This window comes from Panthera leo, chromosome D4 (genome assembly GCF_018350215.1).
Source record: "Panthera leo isolate Ple1 chromosome D4, P.leo_Ple1_pat1.1, whole genome shotgun sequence".
NCBI classification, from domain to species: domain Eukaryota; kingdom Metazoa; phylum Chordata; class Mammalia; order Carnivora; family Felidae; genus Panthera; species Panthera leo.
This window is the reverse complement of record NC_056691.1, coordinates 29,080,438-29,105,928: the sequence shown is the minus strand read 5'-3', so window position 1 is coordinate 29,105,928 and position 25,491 is coordinate 29,080,438. Positions and strand designations below refer to the sequence as shown.

Genomic DNA, 25,491 nt, shown 5'->3' with positions numbered 1-25,491 from the left:
CTGAAATAAAAAAAAATCAGAAATGAAAGAGGACAGGGCAGCTGGGTGGCTCGGTTGGTTAAGCACCCAACTTTGGCCCAGGTCATGATCTCGTGATTTGTGAGTTTGAGCCCCTGTCAGGCTCTATGCTGACAGAACCTGCTTTTGATTCTGTGTCTCCCTCTCTCATTGCCCCTGCCCCACTCATGCTCTGTCTCTCTCTCAGAAATAAAAAAATAAATAAACATTAGAAATGAAAGAGGAGAAGTAACAATCAGAACCACCGAAATACAAAGGATTATAAGAGACTATTATGAAAAATTACATGCCAACAAATTGAACAATCTAGAATAAATAAATTCCCAGAAACATAATCTTCCCAAATTGAATCAGGAAGAAATAGAAAATATGAACATACTAATTACTATAATGAAATTGAATCAGTTTTCAGAAAACTTTCAGCAAACAAAAATCTATGACCAAATGGATTCACTGGTGAATTCTTCCAAACATTTAAAGAAAAGTTAATACCTGTTCTCTTCAAACCATTCCAAAAATATGGAAGAGGAAGGAAAACTTCCAAATACATTCTATGAGGCCATTACCCTCATACCAAAACCAAAGGCACAAAAAAAAGAAAATTACAGGCCAATATTATTGATGAACATAGATTCAAAAATCCTCAGCAAAATATTAGCAAATTGAATTGAATTTTCAGTTTCACATGGAACATTGTCCAGATCACACATCAGGCCATAAAACAGAATTAAAAGTACAGTTTCCCATGGGGTGCCTGGGTGGCTCAGTCATGGCAAACTCAGTCAAAGCCATGACTTTGGCTCAGGTCATGATCTTGAGTGGTTTGTGAGTTTGAGCCCCGCGTCAGGCTCTGTGCTGACAGCTTGGAGCCTGGAGCCTGCTCCAGATTCTTTATCTCTCTCTTTGCCCCTCTCCCCCTCATTCTCTCTCTCTCTCTGTCTCTCTCTGTCTCTCTGTCTCTCTGTCTCTCTCTCCCTCTCCCTTTCCCTCTCCCTCTCTCAAAAATAAATATTAAAAACAAATTTTTTAAAGTACAATCCCCATGATCAAGTGGGATATATGCCATGGATGCAAGCATAGTTCAATACTTGTAAATCAATCAATGTGATATACCACATTAACAGAATAAAGCATAATAATCATAGTCATTTTAATGTTTGCAGAAAAAGCACCTGACAAAATTAAGCACCCATTTATGATAAAAACTCTCAACAGAATAGGTTTAAATGGAAGGTATCTCAGTAAATGACAAACCCACAACTAACATCATACTCAATAGAGAAAGTTAAACTGAGAGCTTTTCCTCTAAGATTGGGAACAAAACAAGGACATCTACTGTTGCCAGTGTTATTCAAAATAGTACTGGAAGTCCTATCTACAGCAGTCAGACAAGAAAAAGAAATAAAATGCATCCATATTGATAAGGAAGAAGTAAACTGTCACAGTTTGCACATATGACATGATGCCATACATAGAAAACCATGGACTCTACCAGCAAAACTATTAGAATTAATAAATGAGGGGTGCCTGGGTGGTGCAGTCTGTTAAGTATCAGGTCAGATCATGATCTCATAGTTTGTGAGTTTGAGCCCTGCATCAATCAGGCTGTCTTCTGTCAGCACAGAGCCCGTTTTGGATCCTCTGTCCTCCTCTCTCTCTGCCACTCCTCTGCTCGTGCTCTCTGTCTCAAAAATAAATTAAACATTTTTTAAAAAGTAAAATTAAAGAATAAATGAATTCCATAAAGTTTCAGGATACAAAATTAATATGCAGAAATCTGTTGCATTTCTATATACTAACAAGAAAGTAGCAGAAAGAAAAAGAAGATAACTCCATTTACAGTTGCACAAAAAAGATTAAATACCCAGGAATAAACTTAACCAAGAAGTTGAAAGACCTATACTCTGAAAACTACTTTCATCAATGAAAGATCTCAAACAATCTAACAGTACTACTTTGATGAAAGAAATTGAAGGTGACACAAACTAAAAAATATACCATGCTCATAGCCTGGAAGAATTAGTGTCCATATTACCCAAAGCAGTCTGTAGATTCAGTGCTATTCCTATCAAAATATCAATAGTATTTTTCACAGAACTACAACAAATAAACTGAACATTTGTATGGAACCACAAAAGACACTGAATAACCAAAGTAATCTTGCGAAAGAACAAAGCCCAGTCCCAGATTTCAAGATATACTACAAAACTATAATAATCAAAACACTATGGTACTGGCTCAAAAATAGACACACAGATAATTGGAACAGAGCAGAGATCCCAGAAATAAACCCATACTTACATGGTCAACTAATCTATGACAAAGGCAAGAATCTACAATGGGGAAAAGACAGTCTCTTCACTAAATAGTGCTGGGAAAACTGGACAACTACATGCAAAAGAATGAAACTGTACCACCGTCTTACACCATACACACAAAAAAAGACCCAAAATGGATCAAAAACTTAAATATGAGACCTACAACCATAAAACTCCCAGAAGAAAATATAGGTAGTAATTCCTTTGACATTGATCTCAGCAACATTTTTCTAGATATGTCTCCTCACACAAGGGAAACAAAAGCAAAAATAGACAATTGGGATTATACCAAAGTAAAAAGCTTTCAGAGTGAAGGAAACCATTAACAAAATGAAAAGGTAATCTAAATGGAAGAAGATATTTGCAAATGATATCTGATAAAAAGCTAATATCCACAATATATAAAGAACTTACACAAGTCAACACCAAAAATGCAAATTATCCAATTAAAATGGGTAGAGGACCTGAATAGACATTTTTCCTAAGAAGGACATACAGATGGCCAACAGACATGAGGAGATGCTCAGTATCCCTAATCATCAGGGAAGTGTGAATCCAAATCACGGTGAGATGCCACCTTAGACCTTGTCTGAATGGCTAAAATTAAGACAAAACCAAGTGTTAGTGAGGATGTGGAGAAAAAGGAAACCTCGTGCACTGTTTTTGGGAATATAGATTGGTGCAGCCACTGTGGAAAAGAGTATGAAGGTTCCTCAAAAATTTCAAAATAGAATTATTTTACAATCCAGTAATTCCATTACTGGTTGTTTACCTAAAGAAAACAAAAACACTAATTTGAAAAGATACATGCACCTGTATGTTTTTTGCAGCATTATGTACAATAGCCAAGATATGGAAATACCCTAAGAGTCCATCAGTAGATGAATGGATAAAGAAGTGATAATATGTACACAATGGAATATTATTCAGTCATAGAAAAGAATGAGATCTTGCCATTTGTGACAACATGTGTAGACCTAGAGGGTATAATGCTAAGTGAAATATGTCACACAGAGAAAGACAAATATCATACAACTTCACTTATATGGGGAATCTAAAAAATAAAACAAATGAATAAAGTCCATGAGGCTGTCATGTACAGCATGGGAAATATAGTCAATATTATTGTAATAACTTTGATGATAGATGATAACTAGATACCACATCATTTCATAATGTATAAAAATATTAAATCACTATGATGTAAACCTGAAACTGATAGGATATTAGTTTTCAACTAATTATTTTTCAACATTCTAAGTCAACAGCAGGCACTTTTGAATCATGAAAGCATTGGTGGCATTTTTTGTCACCTGATCTCTGACCTTCTGTCCTTGTCCTCAATACCTGTGGATGGAACCACAGCCCTGAGGGGAGCCTTCTCAAGCCTGGCAGCTGGGACTCAAACCCTTCCTCCCGGAGCCTGTGCCCTTCTTCTCCCTGGGGAACTCCTGTTCTGCTCGTCTCCAATTCTGTCACCTTGGGAATGGAGAAGCAGACTCTTGCTGGAGTTTGCCTTGCTTTACAGGCCAGAGAGATGATGGTGGGCCTGGCCTTGCTCATGGGGTGTGAAAGGAAGAAAGTGGCCCAGAGAATGCTCCTCAGAGATACCCAGTTATTCCAGTCACATATTCACCCATTCTGGGGAAACAGTCACATTCAGAATGGACCACCTTTAAGTCTCTCCCACAGAGAAGCTACTGTGAATAAGGAGCTAGAGTATTTCACAAATTCAGGTTGTGCAGTGCATTCTCACAAAATAGTCCAGCTGCAGACCTGTGCGTGAGGCTGAGGGAAGTTTGAAAACCCGGTGAATCTTCATAAAGTATCGTAAGTCAGCTCAGGTGAAAAAAAAAAAAATCATTGAAGGAAAAGCACCAATGTTCCTCTTTACACATTGGCCTCTTAGCAGATGCTAGCTGTCTGGGCACCTTGGAGCCCATCATGGCCGAGAGAGCCTCCTAGACACTGTCCTTGCAGGTGTTTTGAAACTATTTTTAGTAACATACCACACTTCTTAACTGGAAGGCTTCCTGCAGTGGCCCCATGACAGGTTGAAGACAGCCTGGCTAATGCAGCTACAAACAGAACAGAGGGCAGGAGTCCTCCACACGGTGCCAGCTTCTCATGGGTTTCTCCTCGTCCCCCCATCTCATCAGTTCCTCTCTCTGGAAGCACCCTGGCAGGAGCCCTGGGCCAGGCTGCTTGGCCGGGAGCAGGCAGTGGCCAGATGGTAGAAGTGTTGGCTTTGGTAGGACAGCCTTTCTCTTCCAGCTGCCCTGAGGACCCCACCCCTGACCCAGCTTTGATGTGAACTCAGGCCCGAGCAGAGCAGTTCCTGGGCCTGTGCCCTATCTTATCCCTCTTCTCCCAGCACCAGCTTTGGGGAGCACTCTATGCTGTGGACAGAGGGGGCTGCGTGTCTGAGCCCTGTCTCTTGAGGCCTCCATATGTTCCTATGCCCCAGCCTCTGCCGTAGGGCACTCCCTACGAACCACTTCCTTTGCCTCCCGCACAGGCCCCAGCGATCAGCTTCTGCCTGCCTTGGGCTTCTGAGAATTTCCACTGAACTCATTCTTCAGAAGCCCTGCCTCTTCTCATGCAGTCTTCTCCTCCTCTGGCTCCTACGTTTCTTGTCCCACTCACTTGTTTGCCATCTTCACGTGCTCCCTTCCTCTGCACCTCTTTGACCCGGATGAGGCACAAGCAGCTCAGGCGCTGTTCGGTTTCCTCCTGCCCCTGAGGCTTGCTCTCTCTGCCTTCTGTCCTGCTCTGAGCTCATGTTTCTCCCTCCTCCTCCTTCTGTCTTTGTTGCTGGACCACAGCAGTCACAGGTAAAAAGTTAGCTAGCATCTGAAACGCAGAGGTAAGTTCTGTAGTTGTTGAACTCAGATGAACTTAAATTCAGCCAACAATGCAGATTGCCTACTTCAGCTGCAGGGAGGTGGACACGTGTGACTAGAGACCATGAGTGGAACAGTATGGAGGTTGAGCTGTCTCATAAAGATGACACGAGGTCCAAGCGGCCGGCCTCCACAGTCAGCTGTCATGGCTGTGCCACTGCGGTGCTTCCAGCCCAATGGAGGCCCTGGGATCAATGGCAGTCTCTCTGCACTTGGGGTCTAGGAAATACATTAACTCTTTTAAGGTGTCTCAGGTAGGCTTATGCAGTTTCATCCACAGAGACAGACTGTGTCTGACAGAGGTTACCCACAGCATCTGTGATTCTGAGTAAAAACCATGCAGTGGTAATATGGACACCAAGAGCCACAGCGAACCCCACCTAGGCTGGTGGCCTGCCCCCCACCCCCCAGCAGAGCCCCTCCCAGCTGAGGTTGAAGAGAGCTAATGCCATCAAGGTATGCCCCACGGTATCCTGTGCTGCCTGAGCATGTGCCTTGACTGCCGGTCAGAGGTGGTGGCCCTGGATTGAAGGGTATCCAGGGCCACGCGATAGTCCGAGGGCGGTTGGTCACCCTACCAGAAGGCCCTCTGTGGCGACGGAGAGGAAGCTGACCTTTGGCTGCTGTGGCTAATCAAATATTTGGTCTATAGAAACTGTCACACACAAAATGAATATGTAGATTACTGTCAAAATCAGGGCTTCTTAATGTGCTTGTGTCTAAAAAAATCACAGCAAACTCAACACAATTCAGTTGTGAGATTCCCACCTTTCCCTTTTTGCTGAGCTGAAATTCTTAGGAAAATACACCTAAGAATGCCTTGAGGCTGTATTTAGCAGAACTAACAATTCCTGTGTTTCCTGCTTCCCTTGAGAGTCAGGTGTTAAAACCTTAGATGTCTATTAAAAAGCAAGTGGGCCCAGGTTGCTAGCCCAAGAATGCCATTTATAAAGCTGTTTGTGTGAAAGCAGGTGGCATTTTCCTTTCAGCACTTTCCAGTTCTCATATTCGTGTGAGCCTTTTGCAGACAGTCAGGCTGCAGCACGGCTTGCCTCTGCTTCCCCACAGCAAATACTCGCACAGCCTGTGACTGGCATTCCAGGAAATGTGGGGCTTATTTGTAGCCTTTGTGAGTCTGGGGCCATTCTGTCAGAAGAGGGTGATCATTAGGAAATGACTCTGCTCCCTGGATGGCCAACCTCTGAGAACAGACTGGCTTTGCTCATCACCTTGAAAACAAAACGAGAGTCATTGAAAGCTAACAGGAATGCAGCTGCTTTTCGGGGAAGGACGGGTCCGGTTGGTCCACTGGACAAAGAGATGAATCTGTCTAGTTAGTGTTTTAGTTTTCTTTCTCCTCTGTACTCATTGCAGATGGCTCCAACCGATGAGCTAAGCCACGAGATTGCTGGCTTTCTTGACCAGACCTTGTACAGATGGGATCGCCTCTGCCTGGAAGCCCCTAGGTCAAGAAAACTGGCCCGAGAGCTCCTGGCTGAGCTGCATGCTCACATCCAGCATCGGCCGGCTGCACATGGAGCTGCTGTGCATGCAGCAGGCTCCCCGAGATCTCGTGACGAAACAATGAGACTGATTCGTCGTGGAACGAGTAGTGAGGATGAGCCATAGACATCTTGGTGAGAGCTGCTAGAACATATTTTATGAAGTCAGAAGACAAATTCCTTAGCCCAAACTCGGTCTGGCTTATTAGTTCATGACTAGATTGTGCCTTGAGCATTCCCTACCTGCTCAGTCCAGCTGTCAGAGAATCACTGAAGAAAAGCCTTGAATAGGAGAACACTTTCATTTCCCTTTTTCCTCATATCAAATGAAGATACACAACTATTACTTGAGTGGTTCAAAGTCTTTGGACCGAGAAATTGGTTATGAACCACTGATCAGTTTAGAAGTAACTTAGTCCTTTTCCACAGATCTCTTTTTTCAGAAATCAGGCTACTGTTATTGGTGTTTCTTTTAATCCACAGGGCTTTGAGATAAAGCCACACTCTTGCTTCCCTAAGAAATTCTTCACTAAGGAGTCTCTCGGGCACCTCCGAGGAGAAGCAGAGGCCATCAGGCCCAGTAGCAAGTGGTAGTGACTGGGGCCACTGCTGTGGTGGGCAGTCAAGCCAGCTCGGCTGTGGAGAACAGCACTGCTTAGCAATGAAATAAAGCCGGTTCCAATGCTAACTCTTTTTGCTTTCTGTTTGCTAAACACTCCCACCAAGGGAGGTCACGTTGCCTCAGAGAGGACTGATGTGAGAATATAGGATATGTTCTGGAAGAAGACATCATATTTCAGTTGTCTAATTAACTGAGGTGGGAATTAGAAATTCCTAATAAAGAACAGGTAACCCCAGGGGCGCCTGGGTGGCTCAATTGGTTGAGCATCCGACTTCAGCTCGGGTCATGATCTCACGGTTTGTGGGTTAGCGAGCCCCGCGTTGGGCTCTGTGCTGACAGCTTGGAGCCTGGAGCCTGCTTCTGATTCTGTGTCTCCCTCTCTCTCTGCCCCTCCCCTGCACATGCTCTTTCTCTGTCTCTCAAAAATAAATAAATATTAAAAAAAAAAAAAAAGAATAGGTAACCCTAATATTTATTTCACATCAATTGAAAATTTTTTTCCCCTTCCAAGTTTGTTTTTTTTTTTCTTACATGAACTAAAATCCTCCCAGGACCTCACTTTTTTTTTTTTTTTTTTTAAAGTTTAATCTGTGAGTGAGCAAGCAGGAGAGGGGCAGAGGGAGAGGGAGAGAATCCCAAGCAGGCACTATCAGTGCAGAGTCCAACGTGGGGCTCAAATTCAACAAACCATGAGATCATGACCTGAGCAGAGATCAAGACACCCAGGTGCTCCTCAAGTTTATTCTTCATATGCACTGATTGTGTACTCTTTTGTGTGTACACACTCTTTTGTGTGGGTCGAATCAGTCAGGACTTTTATGGCTACTTTGATTTATGTGTTAGTAATCTCTGAGTCTCCTGCAATTTGAGCTCCTATTTGAGGTGTGAGTAGCGTTTTGTTGTATTAGAGGTCGTGGTTTTAGGGGAGTTTCCGTTTCGGTATATGGATCTACCTAAAGATCTGAAAAATTCAAGAACTTTTAACTTTTGAGAAATACTGCAGTTTGAACAGTGCACTGATAAAATACTTTAGTCATGACTACCAGCATTCTTACTTTCATATAAAAAGTCTTCCTCAAAATGTGTAGTAGTTTTGATAAAGGAGTTTTAGGCTTCATTTAGAGTCAAGGATATCTCTCCTATGTTGTTTGCCATGGAAGCTGTGACCAGCCTTTGGGGGCATGAAGAAGGGAATCTGCTTAGTGGCTGTGAATAGTCCCTAAAGTTTGATTCCCACCAGGAATCAAATTCTCTTGTGGGTGTGCTCCCACTAGAAATCCAGTCATGCTGTATTCCACAGCAAACAATATAAACAAGACCTGTTACCCACCTCAGACTGTTGAAGCTGCATTTCTGGAAGGTTCCTTCCTGTCCTGACCTTACCTCAGCCTGTTTGTAGTATCTTCAGTTCCTTTACAAAGCCTCTAAGTTCTCTCAAGCCTTGGACATGTGAGTCAGCACCTGACCAGACTATCTGATCTGGCAGCCAAGCGGTTCTTGGGTCTCAAGTGAACCTTCATTGTCTGTGAAGGCTTTCATGAAGGGAATAGCAGGCACTGGTTTGTGTACTGATTTTGTTTTCTCTCCTTGCCCTTTCCCACTAACAAGAGGGAGAATGCTCCACGGGGGAAACCAAGGAAAATAGGACTGCTCCGCAAACTGGAGGGGCAGCTGCAAAGCCTCACAGGCGGTCAGGCCCTGGTCATCACCTTAGAAGGGGTTACCCCATCATTCCATTCACTTCTCTGAGGGGGAGGGAGCCTCCCAAAGGGCAGATGGAGGGGCGCACAGGGCAGAAAGGTGGGAAGTGACACCCTCCACTTGACAACCCCAGAAGACAGACACCTTGTGCTCCCTCCACTCCCGAGCAAGCCCATACCCAGCTACCAGTAAGGAAACCCAGTCAGGGCAGAGAAAGCCAGGGGCAGGCTGGAAACTCCACCTCCTCATTCAGTTGCCTTGGATTTGGGGGGGAAAGTCTGGAGACATGGGCGTTCTTCAGTTTCTTGAAAGAAGATCTCGCTAGAAAAGGGCTCTGGTGAGAATGTACATCAAGGCAGGTGGCATGAGCGAAGCGAAGGCCCTGTAGGCCACTGAGCCTTGTCCCCCCTCCCCCCGTTGGAGAGCCAGGAGCACGGAGGCCTACGGCGTGCATTATGCAGCAGGGCTGAGGCCCAGAGGCTGTATGTGGGGTTGACCAGACTGGGTTTCTTTCCAGCACAGGGTCTGTGCCAGGCACGTGCCTTTGGCTTCCGCCAGCAGAATATCCAGTGAAGAGTGGCTTAAACAGGCAAGACACCTGATGGTGTCAGACACACAAAACCCAGAGAGGTGGCTAATTCAGCCACTCAACAATGTCATGGCTGCAGATCAGCTTCACTGGAGTTCTGGCTTTTCTCTCCAAGTTCAAGAAAGCTGCCAAGCCCAGGCCTTTCTGACAGCCTCCAAGAAGGCTCTCGTGTCTCTGCTCGCAAGCCCACACGAGACCCTCATGTTATTGGCAGACCCAGCCGCCGCAGAATGGGGCTTGCTGCCACCCTGTTGCTAAGATTTATCGGGACACTAATGAGGCTTGAGCTTCAGGGCCTTGCACCACCTGGCCCCTCCCCAGGCCCTGGGAGAGGCCCTGGCATTGTGCTCCCATGGTCGTCTGTTTTGTAAAATTTGTAAAGAAACGTTAACTGCAACTGGCAAAAATGTCTCCGTGTGCTCCTACTGTCCCCCCTGCCCCTGGGCAGTGTGCACCTTCTGCGATCCAGCTGAGGGAAGCCAAGTTGGTTCGGCACCACTTTGGGGCACAGTGAAGTTACTGTGGAGGACCAGCTTCCAAGAATGCCAGCACCAGCCCGACCAGTTCAGCTGGTGCTGGCCCAGGGGCCTTGGCACAGCAGAAGGGTGGCCTGTGCCACCACAGGCCCGCAGGTGCACAGGAGCAACAATGAGGGAAGTGTGAAGAGTCCTTCCAAGACCTCTGGCTTGGGTCTGGGGCGAACTTGATAGAGGTTTTCGGAGACCTGACAACAGCTCTACAATTCTGGGTTCCCCACAGCAAGCCGGGAAGCTGAGTAGAGCTTTCTAAAGTCTTAGTAATGAAGTTTTAGGTAAGCGTGCTGGAGAGACTGTGGGAATGTATAAAATCACTGTGCCAACAAGAGGTGATCAGAGAGGACAGAGCTGCCAAAAACTGGAGAGGAAAGGCATGACTGGCCACGTATTAATGCAAAGGCTGTCACCCACTGGTACTTCATGGCTTGTGGCATGTTAGCTCTTTTAAATCTGTAATTTATTTTTTCATTATAAATAAAAAGTCACAATACATGTGAGTTTGTATTCACTAAAGAGTACAGTCTTTCTTAGAAAAAAGCTTCCCTTCTCTCCTCAATTATGGAAGCTCAGGCTACACAAAACCTGTATAGACCTGCCCCTAGAAAAGACCAATTTGGCGTAGCCTTTGGGCCTGAGAATCTTGCTGTCAGATACCTACAAACTGGGGTCCCACAGCCAGGGAAGAAGGGAGGGGGCTGCAGGGAGGCAGTTGGCAGGGGCTGCTGAAACAAAACGACGTGCACTGTACATGTCTTTCTCTTCTGTAAGCCAGCCTCCCATACTACCACCTAGTGTAAATGGAACTGGCCTGTATACATTGTTCTTCCCCGATTCTAAAGATGGAGCTCGTCCGACAAAGCACAGCCCACACCCGCTGTGCGCACCACTGTTTCACAGACTTGTGACCCTCGTGCTGCAGCCTCCACAGGGTCCCCTAGGAGTCATGGGATGGAATCCCCCCGCCCCACCCCCAGCTCCATTCAGTGGCATCTGCCGGACCCAGCCCACCCTGGTTCTGCAGTCAGACAGCTGGCATGGGTTTCCTGGATGGTCGCTCTGCTTCCTGATGTGCCACCCTGCACCTCTCCATCGGCCAGAGGCACCTGACCAAGCAGGGGGCAGGTGGCCAAGATGTGTCTGAAGAAACCCCTTGCTGAACTGTCCTGGGCTGTTCATGTCATTGTTCATTTTTAGCACTTCTCGGCCCCGTTGCTCACTGGTGGGACAAGGATGCTGGGACAAAAATGGAAACATGTCTAGAGGGCAGGAGGAAGCCATACCTTCTGTCACGGTGGAGAAGTCACGAGCAGGGGCTTGAAAGGGGGGGACCACCGCGGTGGCCAGAGATGTGAAGGAGATCAGAACGGAGCCTGTCCTGTTACCCAGAGGGGCAGGGGGCGAATGTGAGGAACACTGGTCCTTGTTTGACAAGGAATGCGAATTGATTTTGCTTCCAGGGAAGCAGAGACATGAATTTTCTGTGCTTCTCTCCCTTCTTTTCCTCTCTTCCCTCCTGTCTCCCTCCCTCCCGCCCTGCCCCGTCAGCAGTGCTGGCGATAGCCTTTTCCTTGCCTGACACTGGTTTTCACATGGATTCCACAGACTGTCAAACACTTGTCACTTATTACTCCTCACCAAGCCACTTTACTCCTAAAGAACCAAAAGCAAGGCAAAATAAGTATGTGTGTGGTAAGGCCTTCTTCTTAAATCCAATTCCACAATTTTATACTGTGAGTCCAAATCCTATCCCTCATACACAGACTGGTAATGAAGTCTACAATGTCAGCCTTTCCTTTTCCCCAGTCGCAACATAGTCATGATAACTTCCTGTATTTGGGGTTTTGGGTAGGACACTCGGATTCTTTTATGTGGAAAGTTTCACATTTAACTTTTCTGTAGAAAAGCAGAGTTAAATCAGTGTTGAACATCTCACTGGCCTCTGGTGTTTCCCTCACTATGACGAATCCACGGATATCAGCCGGGATTCTTGGTGGCAAGCCACAGGATTGGACACAATGTTAAAAGTAAAAGGGAACTGATCAAAAGTATCTAAAAGCCCACAGAATTGTCAGGCAGACAGGACTTGGTGCCAGGCAGCTAACAACAGTGCCCAGACCTGGCTTCAGAATGACCTGTGAGGAACCTCCTGCTGTCGCCACCAAATCCTGCCACATAGAACCTTTGTGGCTTGTTTGTGCGAGGCCCACCACCCCCACAGGGGCACAGTCCCTGTCCCCACTCTGGGGCACTAGTGCATCTGACAACCTGTACGTTAGCTGGAAGGGCACCTGGAAAAGCATGTGTCTGGCTTATTTTGCTTCCATGACATTACTGGACACCTTGGATACCAGTGGTCTCCTACTTACAGGAAGGGGTCAGGGCCTAGGCAGCTAGAGAGAATAAAAACTCCATAATACGTATCACCTACTCTTTAGCATTCGAGAAGGTCGAGTACCATGAAACAGCCCGACTACTAATCAAGAAGAGGTAGAGAAGGGCCCTTGGCAGAGAGCCAGTGCGCAGACACCTGAGGCCGAGTTTCTCCAGTGTGGTGCGATTGACAGTGTAGGGCAGCTGCATCCATGTGGGGCGTCATGTGCGCTGGAGGGTGTTAGCATCCCTGGCCTCTCCCCACTACGTGCCAGCCCAGCGGTGACAAGACTCTCTCCAGAACGTCTGGGGGGAACCCCCCTCACCCTCCGGTGGAGAACCATTGCTCTAGCTGGGGGTTTGTTTCTGGAAAGACATCCTGGAGAGAAACACAGTTTCAGACATGTAAATTAGACTTCATAGGATCCTAATAGAACTAGATAATCTGAATCCAAAATTCTTAGGGAAAAATAAGCAATCAGGAACAGGCAGGAAAAATCTGAAAGTAAAGTGTAATGCGGTATAAAGAGATGGAACAAACACTGGCATGTGCTTTAAGGCTGCAGTGTGACCGCAGTGTGGTAGGACCAAGGGAGCTGCACACAGAGACCCCCATCTGGGTGGCGAGCCCCTCCTCATGGACCCAGCCAGAAGTCCTCAGGTCCCGCACAGGCCTGGGCAGCCTCTAATCCCGTCAGTCCCTGCTTCCTCCCTGCCAGTTTTCCCTTGGCTGGCAGAACATTCAAGGGCTTCCCCTCAGCTGGAGAGCTGGTCCCTGCTTGTCCCCTGACCTTTTCCTGGGGAGCGCTCCCAGGCTTCATCGTTGCACCTCTGCCCTGTGTACTTTCCCTGCACTGGGCTTTCACGTAGTATCTTTGTGCAGAGGGGCCACACCCTCTCCTGGACCACAGGCCTGTACGTCCCACTACCCACTGGGCATCCCCTGGAGGTCGGATGCCCATCTCAAATTAACATGTGCAAAGCCGATGCCACCAGTTCCATGCCATCCCCCTAAACCCACGATCTTCCCACGTCAGTGGATGGTAACTCCATCTTTCCAGTGACTGAGACCCAATTCTGTAGTTACTCTTGATTCTTCTCTCTCTCACTCCCACATCCAAGCCATTAGATTATTCTGACCATTTCTTGCCCTCCACTCTTAGACACCGTCATCTGCCTGGCCTCCCTGCTCCTGCCCACCTTGCTGCAAGCAGCCTCAGAGATCTCTCTCCAGTGCAACATGGCATGCCGCTGTTCCAGGCATTCCAAATGCTCCGCACTTCACGCTGAGTAAAACCCAACATTCTTAAAATGGCTTTAAGGCCCCACACAATCTGGACCCCCTTTTACTCTCTGACTTCTCCTAATTTTCTCTGCAACTCCTTCACCCACCTACCACCACCACCACATGGGCCCCCAACAGTGACTCCACACATGGTATACTCCAACATCAGGGCCTTTGAACGGGCTGTCCTGAACCTCCTAGACATGCAGGCCAGTTCCCTTGTCTGCTCACAGGTCACCGTCTCCATGAGGCCTCCCTGACATTGACAATCGCACTCCACTCCTCACCCTGCACTACCTTGGCTTTTGTCCCTGACACACCACTCCTAGACACCAGGTAATCTACTTACACCTTTTGTCTATTCTTGTCTCCACTACAGGTGCCTGAAATAGTTGCAGGCATATCAAAGATGCCCAATAATTATTTTTTGAATTCATCTGTAAAGGGATTTAGTATATGATAAAAGCATTTTGATCAACAGGGAAAAGATGATGTCGGGAAATCCAGTTGGATCTCCACTTCTTTGATGAAAAGGCACATTCCAAAATAAAATGTCCAACCCTCTTTCTTTACCAAATGTCAGCATCTTGAAGTCTGGGCTGGGGTTCTCTCCACAGAAGGCTCTGGCAGTTCTGCTTGGAACTGGGTGGTAGGAAGGCTGCTGCTACTCTGGGAAGAGAGCCTATTACTAAGATAAATAAAAAGCCATTTATAGAAGCAGAACCTCCCTGATGTAGAAAGAATGTTTTTCTATTTCATTTAGAATTCCTTGCTTCCCCCTCCCCCCCCACCCACGTCCCTGCCTGGGTCTGCAAGTCGAAGTCCCGGGGCCACAGCTTCCAAGAAGGCCTCTTAGTCCTTTGTGGGGAGGCCAGGGAGGAGGGAAGGGGTCTTTCCCTGCCCGAGGTGGGGAGGGCCCGAGGTCCCACCCATATCACATGGAAACTTCCACAAATTCTCCATTTGGGGCCCTTGAGCCAAATGGGAGCACTTTCTATGTAAGATAGAAAACCCACGGGCACCTGGGTAGCTCAGTCAGTTAAGTGTCCAATTCTTGATTTCATCTAGGGTCATGATCTCACAGTTTATGAGATTGAGCCGAGTTGGGCTCTGTGCTCACAGCATAGAGCCTGCTTAGGATTCTGTCTCTCTGTCTCTCTGTCTCTCTCTCTGCTCCTCCACTGCTCACATTCTCTCTCTCTCAAAATAAATAAACATTAAAAAAGAAAACCCAGAGGGGCGCCTGGGTGGCGCAGTCGGTTAAGCGTCCGACTTCAGCCAGGTCACGATCTCGCGGTCCGTGAGTTCGAGCCCCGCGTCGGGCTCTGGGCTGATGGCTCGGAGCCTGGAGCCTGTTTCCGATTCTGTATCTCCCTCTCTCTCTGCCCCTCCCCCGTTCATGCTCTGTCTCTCTCTGTCCCAAAAATAAATAAAAAACGTTGAAAAAAAAATTAAAAAAAAAAAAAATAAAAAAAATAAAAAAGAAAACCCAGAAACCAGGACACCTGGGTGGCTCAGTCAGTCTTGGTTTCAGCTCAGGGCATGATCTCACAGTTTGTGGGTTTGAGCCCTGCATCGGATTCTGTGCTGTCAGTGCAGCCCTGCTTGGGATTCTTTCTCTCCCTCTCTCTCTGCTCCTCCCCTGCTGGCTCTGTCTCTCTCTCAAAAATAAACATTTTTTTAAAAAAGAAACCCCAGAAACCACAGAAGACAAATAAAATTGACCATACAGAAACTTTAGCCAAAAATCCAGGGCACCTGCATGGCTCAGTTGGTTGTCTGACTCTTGATCTTGGTTTTGGCTCATATCATGATCTCATGGTTTGTGAGATAGAGCCCCATGTCAGGTTACACACCTAGCATGGGATTCTCTCTCTCCCTCTTTCTCTGCACCCCCCCCCCAAATAAATAAAATAAAAATTTAAAAACAAAATAACCAAAAATCTAAATAGAAATAACACTCTGGGGGAAATCATTTGCAACACATGACAAATAACTAAGTTCTAACTGTAAAAGCTCTTCTACATCAATAGAAGGCCTCCCACCCAGAGACTGATGGGCCAGTGATACAAACACTGCACACAATTAACAGGAGAAATACAAAGGACTCTGGCAAGACTTTTAAAAAATATTTAACACGGCTATGAGAAACTCAATTTTTTGTCCCATATCGATATGGTTGGAAAAGCGAAAAGGACTGACATGGCCAGATGGGTGAGGGGTGGGACACAGGCACTGTCCCACATACAGAGAGAAGGACAAGTGGTCATGCTGTAATATTTAAAATGTATACATCCCTGGGGCGCCTGGGTGGCTCAGTCGGTTAAGCATCTGACTTCAGCTCAGGTTGTGATCTTGTGGTTCGTGAGTTCAAACCCCACATCAGGCTCTGCGTTGACAGCCTGGAGCCTGCTTCAGATTCTGTGTCTCCCTTTCTCTCTGCCCCTCCCCAACTCGACCTCTGCCTCTCTCTCTCTCAAAAATAAAATTAAAAAAAATTTTTAAGTAAAATTTAAAAAATAAAATGTATACATCCCCAAAACAGTGTGGCAACAGAATCGCCATATGATCCAGCAATTCCACTTTTAGGTGTATCCCTGAAAGAACTGAAAGCAGGAACCCAGAGGAGTATTTGTCCACCATGTTCCCTGTGGCTCTACACAGCAGCCAAAGATGGAAACGATCCAAGGGTCCATCGACAGATCAGTGGATCAACATAGGGGTCTATCCGGACAGAGGAATATTACCAGGAATGAGGCTCTGACACCTGCTATAGCATGGACAAAACTTGAGAATATTTTGTTAAGTGAACAAAGCCAGACACAAAAAGACAAATACTGTGTGATTACACACAATATTTCTAAGAGGTGCCCAGAGTAGACAAATTTATAGAGACAGAATGGAGGTTGCCAGGGGCAGGGAGGGGGCGGTCTGGGGATGGAAGTTAGAGTTTAATGGGGACAGAGTTTCACCCTGCGGAGATGAAAAAGTTCTGTGGACAGGCGGTGGTGATGGTCGCACAACACTGGGAAGGTACTTAATGTCACTGCACTGTATGCTTGAAAATGGTTAAGACGGTAAATTTTCTTATATAAATTTTCCAAAATTAAAATATTAAAAAAAAATTTACATATCCTGTTCTCCATTAACAAACATCAGTTCTTCAGAGCCACCGTTTTCCATTTCGGGTTGCACGGACCCCGCCGGAACCCTCCCACAGACACACTGGTGCCGTGAATACCCAGAATGCCCAGGGAGACTTCCTGCAGCACTGTTTCAAATAGGCACTCACTGAAAACAGCTCGAAGGCCCCGCGGTAAAGGGACGGTTAAATAGACCAACAAATGAACAAAGAGGAACACACACCCTTACAGTTGATGCTAGGCCCTGTTATCAGGGTTTTACATCAATTCATTCATCAAATTCTCACAACCACCTAACAGAGTTGTCCAGTTTACAGATGAGGAAACAAACCCAGGAAGATGCACAGATGACGTCTGGCAGGGCCGGGCTCTGAGCAAAGGAGCCCACCAGCTATGTACCACTACTGCCTCCTGAAGGGTGTGATGTTCAGACCACAGAGCCGTCCAAACAGAAGTCAAGCTCCTCCTGCGAGCCAATCTTGAAAGGCTGTCACGTGGAAAGATCGGTGTGCGCTCTGCTCCCATGTGGGCACAGAGCCGGGGGCGTGGACGTGCGCTTACCGGAGCGCATCTGTGGAGTCAGTCTGTGCGGGGCCAGGCCCGTCAAGCTCCTAATGGTGAAGGTTTTGGAGAAGGGACCAGGTGAACATGTGGCGGGAAACCTACTTTTTGCTCTACATATTGTTTCTATTTGTTTGCATCTTTGATGTATACCAAGAAAAAAAAAATTGTATTCAGCAACACATACAGGTGGATTCAGGTTTGCCTGTTGCAAGACAGGCTTATGTCAACCGGTGCTAGGAGGGAACGGGGGTTCAGGGCCACCTGGAGCTGCACAAGGGGACACCCTCCCTGGTATTTCCCACACTTTGCTCAGCACCATGCCATTTTACAGCTTCTTTAAGGGACTTATGTTCTAGCCTTGAACATTGAGTCTTCTAGTAAAAGACAACCTGGTTGCATCCAGATGCCAGACTTACAGGGAAGATGGCCTGAGGACTGGGGTTTCCCGAGCATCCCCGGTGGGAGTAGGGTGTGGGCCATGACCCACCATCCCAATTATCCTCTCATTTATCCCCATGACTCACACTTCCTTTGAGAGCCTCTCCTTACCATACCTGATGTTCAAGTCCTGGGAGACTGAAATCAGGCGGTCGGTGGTGGAGCCTGAAGCATCAGGCTGAGGAGGGCTGAGGTCTTAACCCAGAGGGCTTCCTTTCCTTCTGCCTTTCCCATCTCCGGGAGTATCCTCTCCAGTCCTAGGACACTCCTGCTCCCGAGGCCTGTTCTGCCAGACCTGGTGCAACAAGGGAAGACTGTTAGAACGGAAAAGAACTTTCTGGAACACGGGGCTCTTGGCAGTACTGCCAGGGCCCAACCACATGCGGTTCCGGCACCTCCCGCACCGCCCACAGACAGGAACGCCTCCTGGGCTGGGCTCCGGCAGAGGAGCCACCGCCACAGGCCGGCAGAAGGAGCACAAGGAGGCTTAAGAAAAGAGAAACCGCGGCATCCTGCACCCCCTCAGTGTGACAGCGGCGTAAAGTGGCAGAGCCGTCGGAAGTGACTCAGGGAGCTGGAGCAGGTGGCGGGACGAGCCTTTTGAGAGTTCTCCGTCTCTTCCCAGACCTGGGGGCTGAGGAGCCAAAGCCCTGGGCTCATTTTATCTCCACCAGGGCAGTTTCACGTGCGCTGTGTGGGACAGATGAAAATCTGCGGCCGGAGAGGCTTTTACCTGCATTTCTGCGTTCTGCTTTGCATCACGCATGCGCGCGCGCACGCACACGCGCACACGCACACACGCGCACACACACGCCGGTCTTGTTGCTGTCACCAGCCCTTCCCAGGCCCGGCTCCCAAGCGTGGGCTGCTCCAGCAGGTCCTCTGCACCCGTGCTCCGACACCAGGGTGCCCGATCCCCACCCGTCATCCTGGCAGGAGGCTCTCAGCTACTAGTGCTGGTCCTGGGAACGTCTAGTTTTACCGGAGTTTCCTTCCGCCCCCAGGCTCGGCTGATGGCCGCCTCCTTCTTTTTTCACACCCTCTGGACTGGAACAGAAATGCCTTATTAGCCGATCAATCTCCCAGACAGCACCAAAGGGTGGGAAAAGATCTATAAAACCCCCGCCTATGAATAGCCCGGATCCGCCTCTCCTCCCATTCCACCCTGTAAACCCCCAGGGCCCAGCCAGGGAATGCCCAGGTCATTGTCCTCAGGACAGTGGCCTGGGGCGGGGGCCATGAGTTCATGCCCTCCCCGCTGAGCTTGGCCTCGGGCACCACCCTGGGAGGTCCAGACAGCCCTTTAAACCCACACCTCCCTCAGGCTTCTCTCTACCCCCCCCCCCCCCCCCCCCCAGCCCCGACCTTGGGCTGAAGGGTCTCCAGAAGTCTAGGCTCCCTTAGGTATGGAGTCTTTACCATAGCTGGGCACCCCACCCCCACCCCGCACTGAAGCCCCCCCACCTCCCCCTCTGTAGCAGGAGCCGGTTCAGCCCAAGGTGTCCTGAGGAGAGGGCACTCCAAGGGACCATCTAACCCCAAAGCAGCTGCACTTTGTCACCTGCCTGTGACAGCTGCAGCAGCCCCTCTCTTACTTCTCAGGAATGGGGTGCGGTGGGCCCTGTCACCACGGGCAGGGTGGCTAGCAGAGGCCACAGGCCTGGGGTGCCCAAAGATCTGTCAAGCAGGAGGCGCGTTGGGACAGACTACTCACTCACCAGTGTAGGTCTGCCCTGCTGAAGGGGTGGGCAGACCCCCTTCATGCCCCTCATTCTCCTACCCGGCCGCTCATCTACTGAATGAGCAAGTGGTTGGCCCAGAACATAGAGCTCTAAAAACACTGGCCCTTAATCACAGCTCACTCAGCTTTTGCTTTCCAGCTGCCCGGTGGGTTTCAGGTGTCTTTGGTGAGGCCGACTGAGGTCAAGGCAGGCACTGTGAGATGGGCCGCCCCACGCGGCTCCCCACAGCTCCAACCCAGGCCGAGGTGCAGCCTGCACTCACCCTTTGCCAAGTGTCCACACTGAACCAGGCAGGCCAGGGAAGAAAGCCAGAACGCACTGGAAACATCTGTCTGAAGCCTCTCTTTTGGAGCTCTGTTCTTCATTTTAAAGGGATGGTGGAAGGTTAGGGACACAGTTTACTATTTCTGGTTCCTATACTTGGGGTACTGGGTTCTGCTTGCTATTGTGACATGTCTGTACCTCATTTGGGATGGAGACTATTACTTCGATGTTTTGATTTGAAATTCCAATAAAAATAAATGCTTTGAAACCCTGTAATCCTAAAATAGAGGCCAAGAGGGAGAACTGAAACATCTTCCCTTGTATTTCTTCCCTGTTTCTCCCCCACCTCCATTTCCAGTCCTGGTACAGACAGAGCTCCCAGCACTTCGGCCCTGGCTGATGCCCAAAGCCGGGTGGTGGGAGCTGGACAGGCAGCGGGGGCTCCTGGGGTGGGGGTGGGAGTGGGGGGCTCCCACACCTCCTCCTTCTGAAGCTCGGCCCCTCAGCCTAACTGCAGAAGAGGGGGCACAGGACCACCTCAGGCTGGCCAGGGGGTGGCAGCCAGGCCCCAGCCAGGCCAAGCACAGGGTGGAGGACCCAGGGGACACCAGAGGCCTGGCCGCTGCCAAATATGCTGGAAGCCAAGGTGAACCGGGGAGATGGGCTCCTGTCCCCCTGGTTCTAGAGAGGTGGACGGTGTTTGGCAGTGCACCAGTCAACTCAGAGAACAAGACTGCTTCTTGGATAATTTCTGGTAGAACGCCACCCGTCCTGTGCTTGACCGCCTGGCTGGGGTGGTGGCGGGCTCCCGCAGCGTCCCCCACATCCCTTGCAAAGGCTTGGCGGGCCTGGGCTCCTCCCAAGAAGGGAGACTGCTTACAGACTCCACTCCTGGTGGGGATCCCCCGACAGCCCCCGTGAAGCGACTGGTTCCTGACAGCCAGTAAAGGCTGAGTGTTTTGGGGTCAGAGTTACCACTTAAGGAAGCCGTAAGGGGCAGGCACCACGGTTGCTAGGTGTTTCTTTGCTTTGCTAGACCAGGGAACCCATGGGGATTTGTGGGACCCTCTGCTGGGGATGTGCGATCTTGCTGGTAAGAGTCTCGTTCCTCTTGGTTTACTTCCCACGCTCATTCTGGGGATGGTTCATCCCGTCACATCTGCTTCACGTGGGAATCGTGGCAGGGGTCAGGGGAACCAAGGCCAGAAACGGGGTCCGGGGGAGCAGGCAGCAGAAACTGTGGCACCGAGAAAGTGTGCCAGACTGCCATGCAGACAGGATTTTTGTGACTCCTCCATGGTGACTTGAGTGCATCTGACTCAAGTTGCCATTTTCCCAAAGCAGGTCACCTGGGGTCACCTGACCCCACCCTGGCCCAGGCCCATTCTGACAGCAAATGGGATGAAGAGTGAGGCCTGTCAACCCTCAGCCCGTTGGTGAAGAGGTGGGCCGTCCCTGACAAGTGCAGCACTGAGTGCACGGACCACAGCATGTGGTGCAGTCCCAGGGAGGAAAACCCTGAGGCATGTGGACCCACATTCATACGTTGCCTGTCACTTAGTAGGACACCTCGGGGATCTGGCCTGTTAAACCCATCGAGGCGAGATCCACAGTGGGAACCAGGATAGGACAGGCTCACACCCAGATCCTGGTCTCCACCACAGCCCATCTTCTGTCCCCAGGGCTCCTGGGTCTTCTGCGAATTCTCCGGCCTGGACCGAGGCCACTCTTGGGAGGTGCCACGTGGTCATGTGAAGAAAAGCAGCCCAGGGAGGGCAGGGTGCTTTCTAACTCAAATCCTACTACACGCCCTAGGTGACCCACCACGGTTACCAGCGTGAAGCTTTTTTCTGCAAGCAGATGAAACATTTAAAAAAGTAGCATGCCGGCCTTAGAGACCTGCCTCCTGGCTGACGGCGGCCACTCTGCAATCCAGCAGCCCCGCCAGGCTCTGGCCACGGGCTCCTCCTCTGCACCCTCGCTGCCGTCCTCTTAGGAGATGCTGAGGTGCAAGCTAGGAAAACCTGTTCGAGATTCTGAAGAAACTCGGAAGGGGTGGATAACGGGGTGTGGTCGGAACACCAACAGGAGGTCTCCGTGGAGGCCCACTCACTCTTCCTCCCTCACCTTCCCCGTGGTCCCTGTGGTCCGGGACCACACCCGACACAGGTAAGGATGCCCGCGTCTGCAAGCCGAGAAGGCAAACAACCCACGGGACTCAGCCGAAGCCGTGACCGGGGGCGTCAGTTCAGATGACCCCAGAGGACTTGGGATCATGGGAGCAAGGCAATTAGCTGTCTGGTGCAAAATCCCGTGCGTGCGGTAGCTCAGCTCTGCCTCAGTGGTTTCTAAGGACAAAGGAGGCTTTCACAAGAAGAGGCTAAGCACTGGGCCGGCTGGTTGCCCACAGCCCACGAGGAGGTAGTGAGTGGCTGTGTGCACACAGCCAGGTGGGCAAGCGCTGTCGGTGCCTCTGGGTCCCTTCCCGCTCCACCCGAGACGGCCGAACACTCACACAGACCAGAGGGAGACAGTGTCGTTTATCCCAACGCTTCCCAGGAAGCAGCGTTCTTGCATTTATTCAAATTCACAAATAAAAATCTTTTTTGAGGGAGAGAACACGCAAGCGGGGGGGAGAGAGAGGGAGAGAAAGAGAGAGAGAGAATCTTAAGCAGGCTCCACACTCAGCGTGGAGCCCGACAAGGGGCTCGATCCTATGGCCCCGGGATCCTGAGCTGAACTCAAGAGCCAGGTGCTCAATCGAGTGAGCCACCCAGGGGGCCCCCAAAATTTGAATCTTGTACCACTATGGCTAACAAAGCACATACAATCATATGCAACTCATGTAACAGAGAAGAGCAAACCCCCAGGAAACCTTCTAGAGTAACAGTCACCGTTAAAAGAATTCTGGAGACCAAGAGCTTTTAATGAAAGAATGTGTTAAAACCACGCTTCCTCCCACAAGCCCGATTCAGAGCCGGGTGAACACAGCCTGGAGCCGCGCTTGAGGCTGCTCTCGTCCAGCTCGGGCTCTGGCACAATCTCGGGATGGTACCAACCACTAGGGCTTCCCGCGGTTTCACACCACCCTCCCTCCAGAACAGCGCCTGGAAGCTTGGTTTCCGTGTGCGTGTGCGCACGTGTGCGCCATCAGAGCAGGAGCATACCCTTCACGCTCCCATGGCCACCTGGGAGGGTGACAGACCAACCGGTGGACAGGAGGGACGGTATCAGGTTGCAGAGAATACCCCTGGGGTAACGTCATTTTTCTTTTTAAACAGTATTAAAAAATAATAATAAAAAGTATGAAATTCAGAAGCATGCAGGAATACAAAAACAGCAATCATGTTTTATTATGAACACATCTTGGATTCTTACCCTGCCCTTTCAGAAATAGCTAAAGAACAAGACCTAGCAATCAAGACAATCCTGTAGGATCTTTCTGAAATGACCCAGAGAAGAATACCAAATGGTGTTCACTGATCCCAGTATACAGAATCTCTGACTTCCTGGAATTCTAAAAAACATCCAGTGCAGCCATATGCTGAGAGGATCCATGCAACAAGTTCAGCAGTTTTTCTGATTTTTTCTCAGACAGCTTTCATCGTTTGTGTGAAAGAACTGCCTTGACCTCACAGAAGAGATCCAATTCAGATTGCGTGTCTTGGGGTGGCAAGTTCAGGGCGGGGGACAAAGGCACCACGCGGTCCGTGAACTCCAGGGACAGCAGCCTCTGGAAAGAGAAGCACCAAGGCCTGGACGCTGCTGGCTGATGGCTTTAGCAGCCCCAATACCCTTCCTTTGATGTCCAGGGTCAATGTGATCCCGGTCCCACCAGGGCTAGGAGTAGATGCATGAAAAAGAATCTCGCTGTGATCTTTCCTGCAAAGAAAACAGCAATAAAATTTACAGCCTGGTAACAACGGAAGAATTCTTGTAAACCAGTACCGCTGCGTGCCTTCGCTCTCCACTTTGGAGACAAGACTGAGAGGATGGGATGAAACCCGCCGCACCTCACGACCCCACAGTGGGGTCCACAGCCGCACTGCTCACACACGGCTGTGAAAGCCAGCGACCGTAACCCGGGCCCCATTCCTTGCACCTGCTTCCGCAGCCTGAACCCAGCGAGCGCACAAGGAGGCAGCGCGGCCTGGGTCCCGTGAAGCGCTAACCGCGTTCTGCCTTTAGGAGTGGAAGCCCGTCCCCTCGTCCCCTGCATGTCAACGTATCACTACGATGCCACCAACATCCACACCCCAGGGCCACATACAGACGGGCGCCGCCGCTGCCGGGGGTCCAGGCGCGCGGTCTTCGGTGAGCGCAGTCCCAGCTCCGGAGCCTCCGGGCACTTACACACAGGAAGGCTTTTTGCTCTAGGGCTCGACTCCTGTTCCTGCTGAACTGAGCCAGTGTGTAAAATGAGAACTGATATCAGCTCAGTAGGCACCGGAGGGCGGGTCCAATCGACAGCCCGGAAGCAGTGCCTCAGCTGGGAGCTCCTGCGCCGGCCTGCGGGGCTGCGAACACAAAAGAGAGGTTACCATGCTCGGGAGGAGGGGGAGACCGCAACCAGGGGTCTCCTCTGAAAGCAACGGCCCTACTCACATGCAACCAACTGCTGACAGTTTTGACTGGACTTTTTGCCGGCGCACTTAGCTTTAGTTTGTATGTAAGAAGAATTTTTGCAGCTTTCAATACATTTGACCGTTCAGACAGGTGTCTAATCAGTGGACTGATAGTCCCACAGACTTTCGGTACACTCATGCATTCACGACAGGAGAAACTGCATCCTCGGAGCCACGCGGGTGTCGCCTCGTCCGGAGCGGCGCCCGGTGCCTGAGCGGACCACCCGGCGGCGGCCTCTGCCCCAGCAGCTCCAACTTAACTGTCCCCATCTCACCTTCTCTTCAGGTGCAGAACTTAGCCACTGTGAACAAAGCGGAAACCAGTCACTGTTCACCAATCAGCTAAGCTCTGCACCTCGTCAGAGAGGTCGTCGGCTGGGCACACTGGGGGGGCCCGGCGAGCATCTTCCACAGCCGTCGGCTTCTTCCGTTTCTGGAGAAGAGCTACAAGATGAGCGTGTTCTCCGAACTGCAGAGAGAGAGAACTATGGCTTCCGGAGGAGCAGCCAAGGTCGTGGTTGCGTGGTAATCCCTGGCAATGTGATTTTAATCTGAAGTCACAAATCAGCATGCCAGGAACCCAAGCAGCCAGAGCACTCGGAGCAGCGCCGCGCCTGCTCACCGCCCGCACCGCACGCGCTGGCTTCCTCACGCACCAGGCGCCGACACCGCTCCGCCCGCTCCCGCGTGGCCTTGACTTCGCCTTGTTGCGCGTTTACCTGGCGTCCCAGAGGCCCAGTGTCTTAAATCGAAAGGGCTCTGTGCAGCCTTGGAGCACAAAATTAAAAAGGCAACGAGCGGCTGCCCCTGCGCGGTTTGCCGTCTGCACCCGCGGGGCCGGCCGGTGCGGTCGTCGCTGAGGGCCGGCCGA

At 49.7% G+C, this 25,491-nt stretch overlaps 2 protein-coding genes across 12 annotated transcripts in view; one reads left to right on the top strand and one right to left on the bottom strand.

The window, feature by feature from the left end:
* The window catches only part of FANCC (FA complementation group C), a 268,544-nt gene extending 261,115 nt beyond the window's left edge, over positions 1 to 7,429 (top strand). For 7 of the 8 annotated variants that reach the window (XM_042913461.1, XM_042913456.1, XM_042913462.1 and 4 more), the window contains one exon: positions 6,614 to 7,429. In XM_042913461.1, coding sequence (XP_042769395.1) covers positions 6,614 to 6,868 — 255 coding nt within the window. In that variant the 3' untranslated portion in view covers positions 6,869 to 7,429. The remainder of the gene's footprint in view (positions 1 to 6,613) is intronic. The other variant, XM_042913464.1, reaches the window with a different exon arrangement.
* Positions 7,430 to 23,324: 15,895 nt separating this feature from the next.
* The window catches only part of LOC122204446 (aminopeptidase O (putative)), a 342,257-nt gene continuing 340,090 nt past the window's right edge, over positions 23,325 to 25,491 (bottom strand). For 2 of the 4 annotated variants that reach the window (XM_042911920.1, XM_042911922.1), the window contains one exon: positions 23,325 to 23,877. The gene's annotated coding sequence lies outside the window, so the exon portion shown is untranslated. Of the gene's footprint in view, positions 23,878 to 24,265; positions 24,513 to 25,491 lie in introns of all 4 variants that reach the window. The other 2 variants (XR_006195667.1, XM_042911921.1) reach the window with 2 other exon arrangements.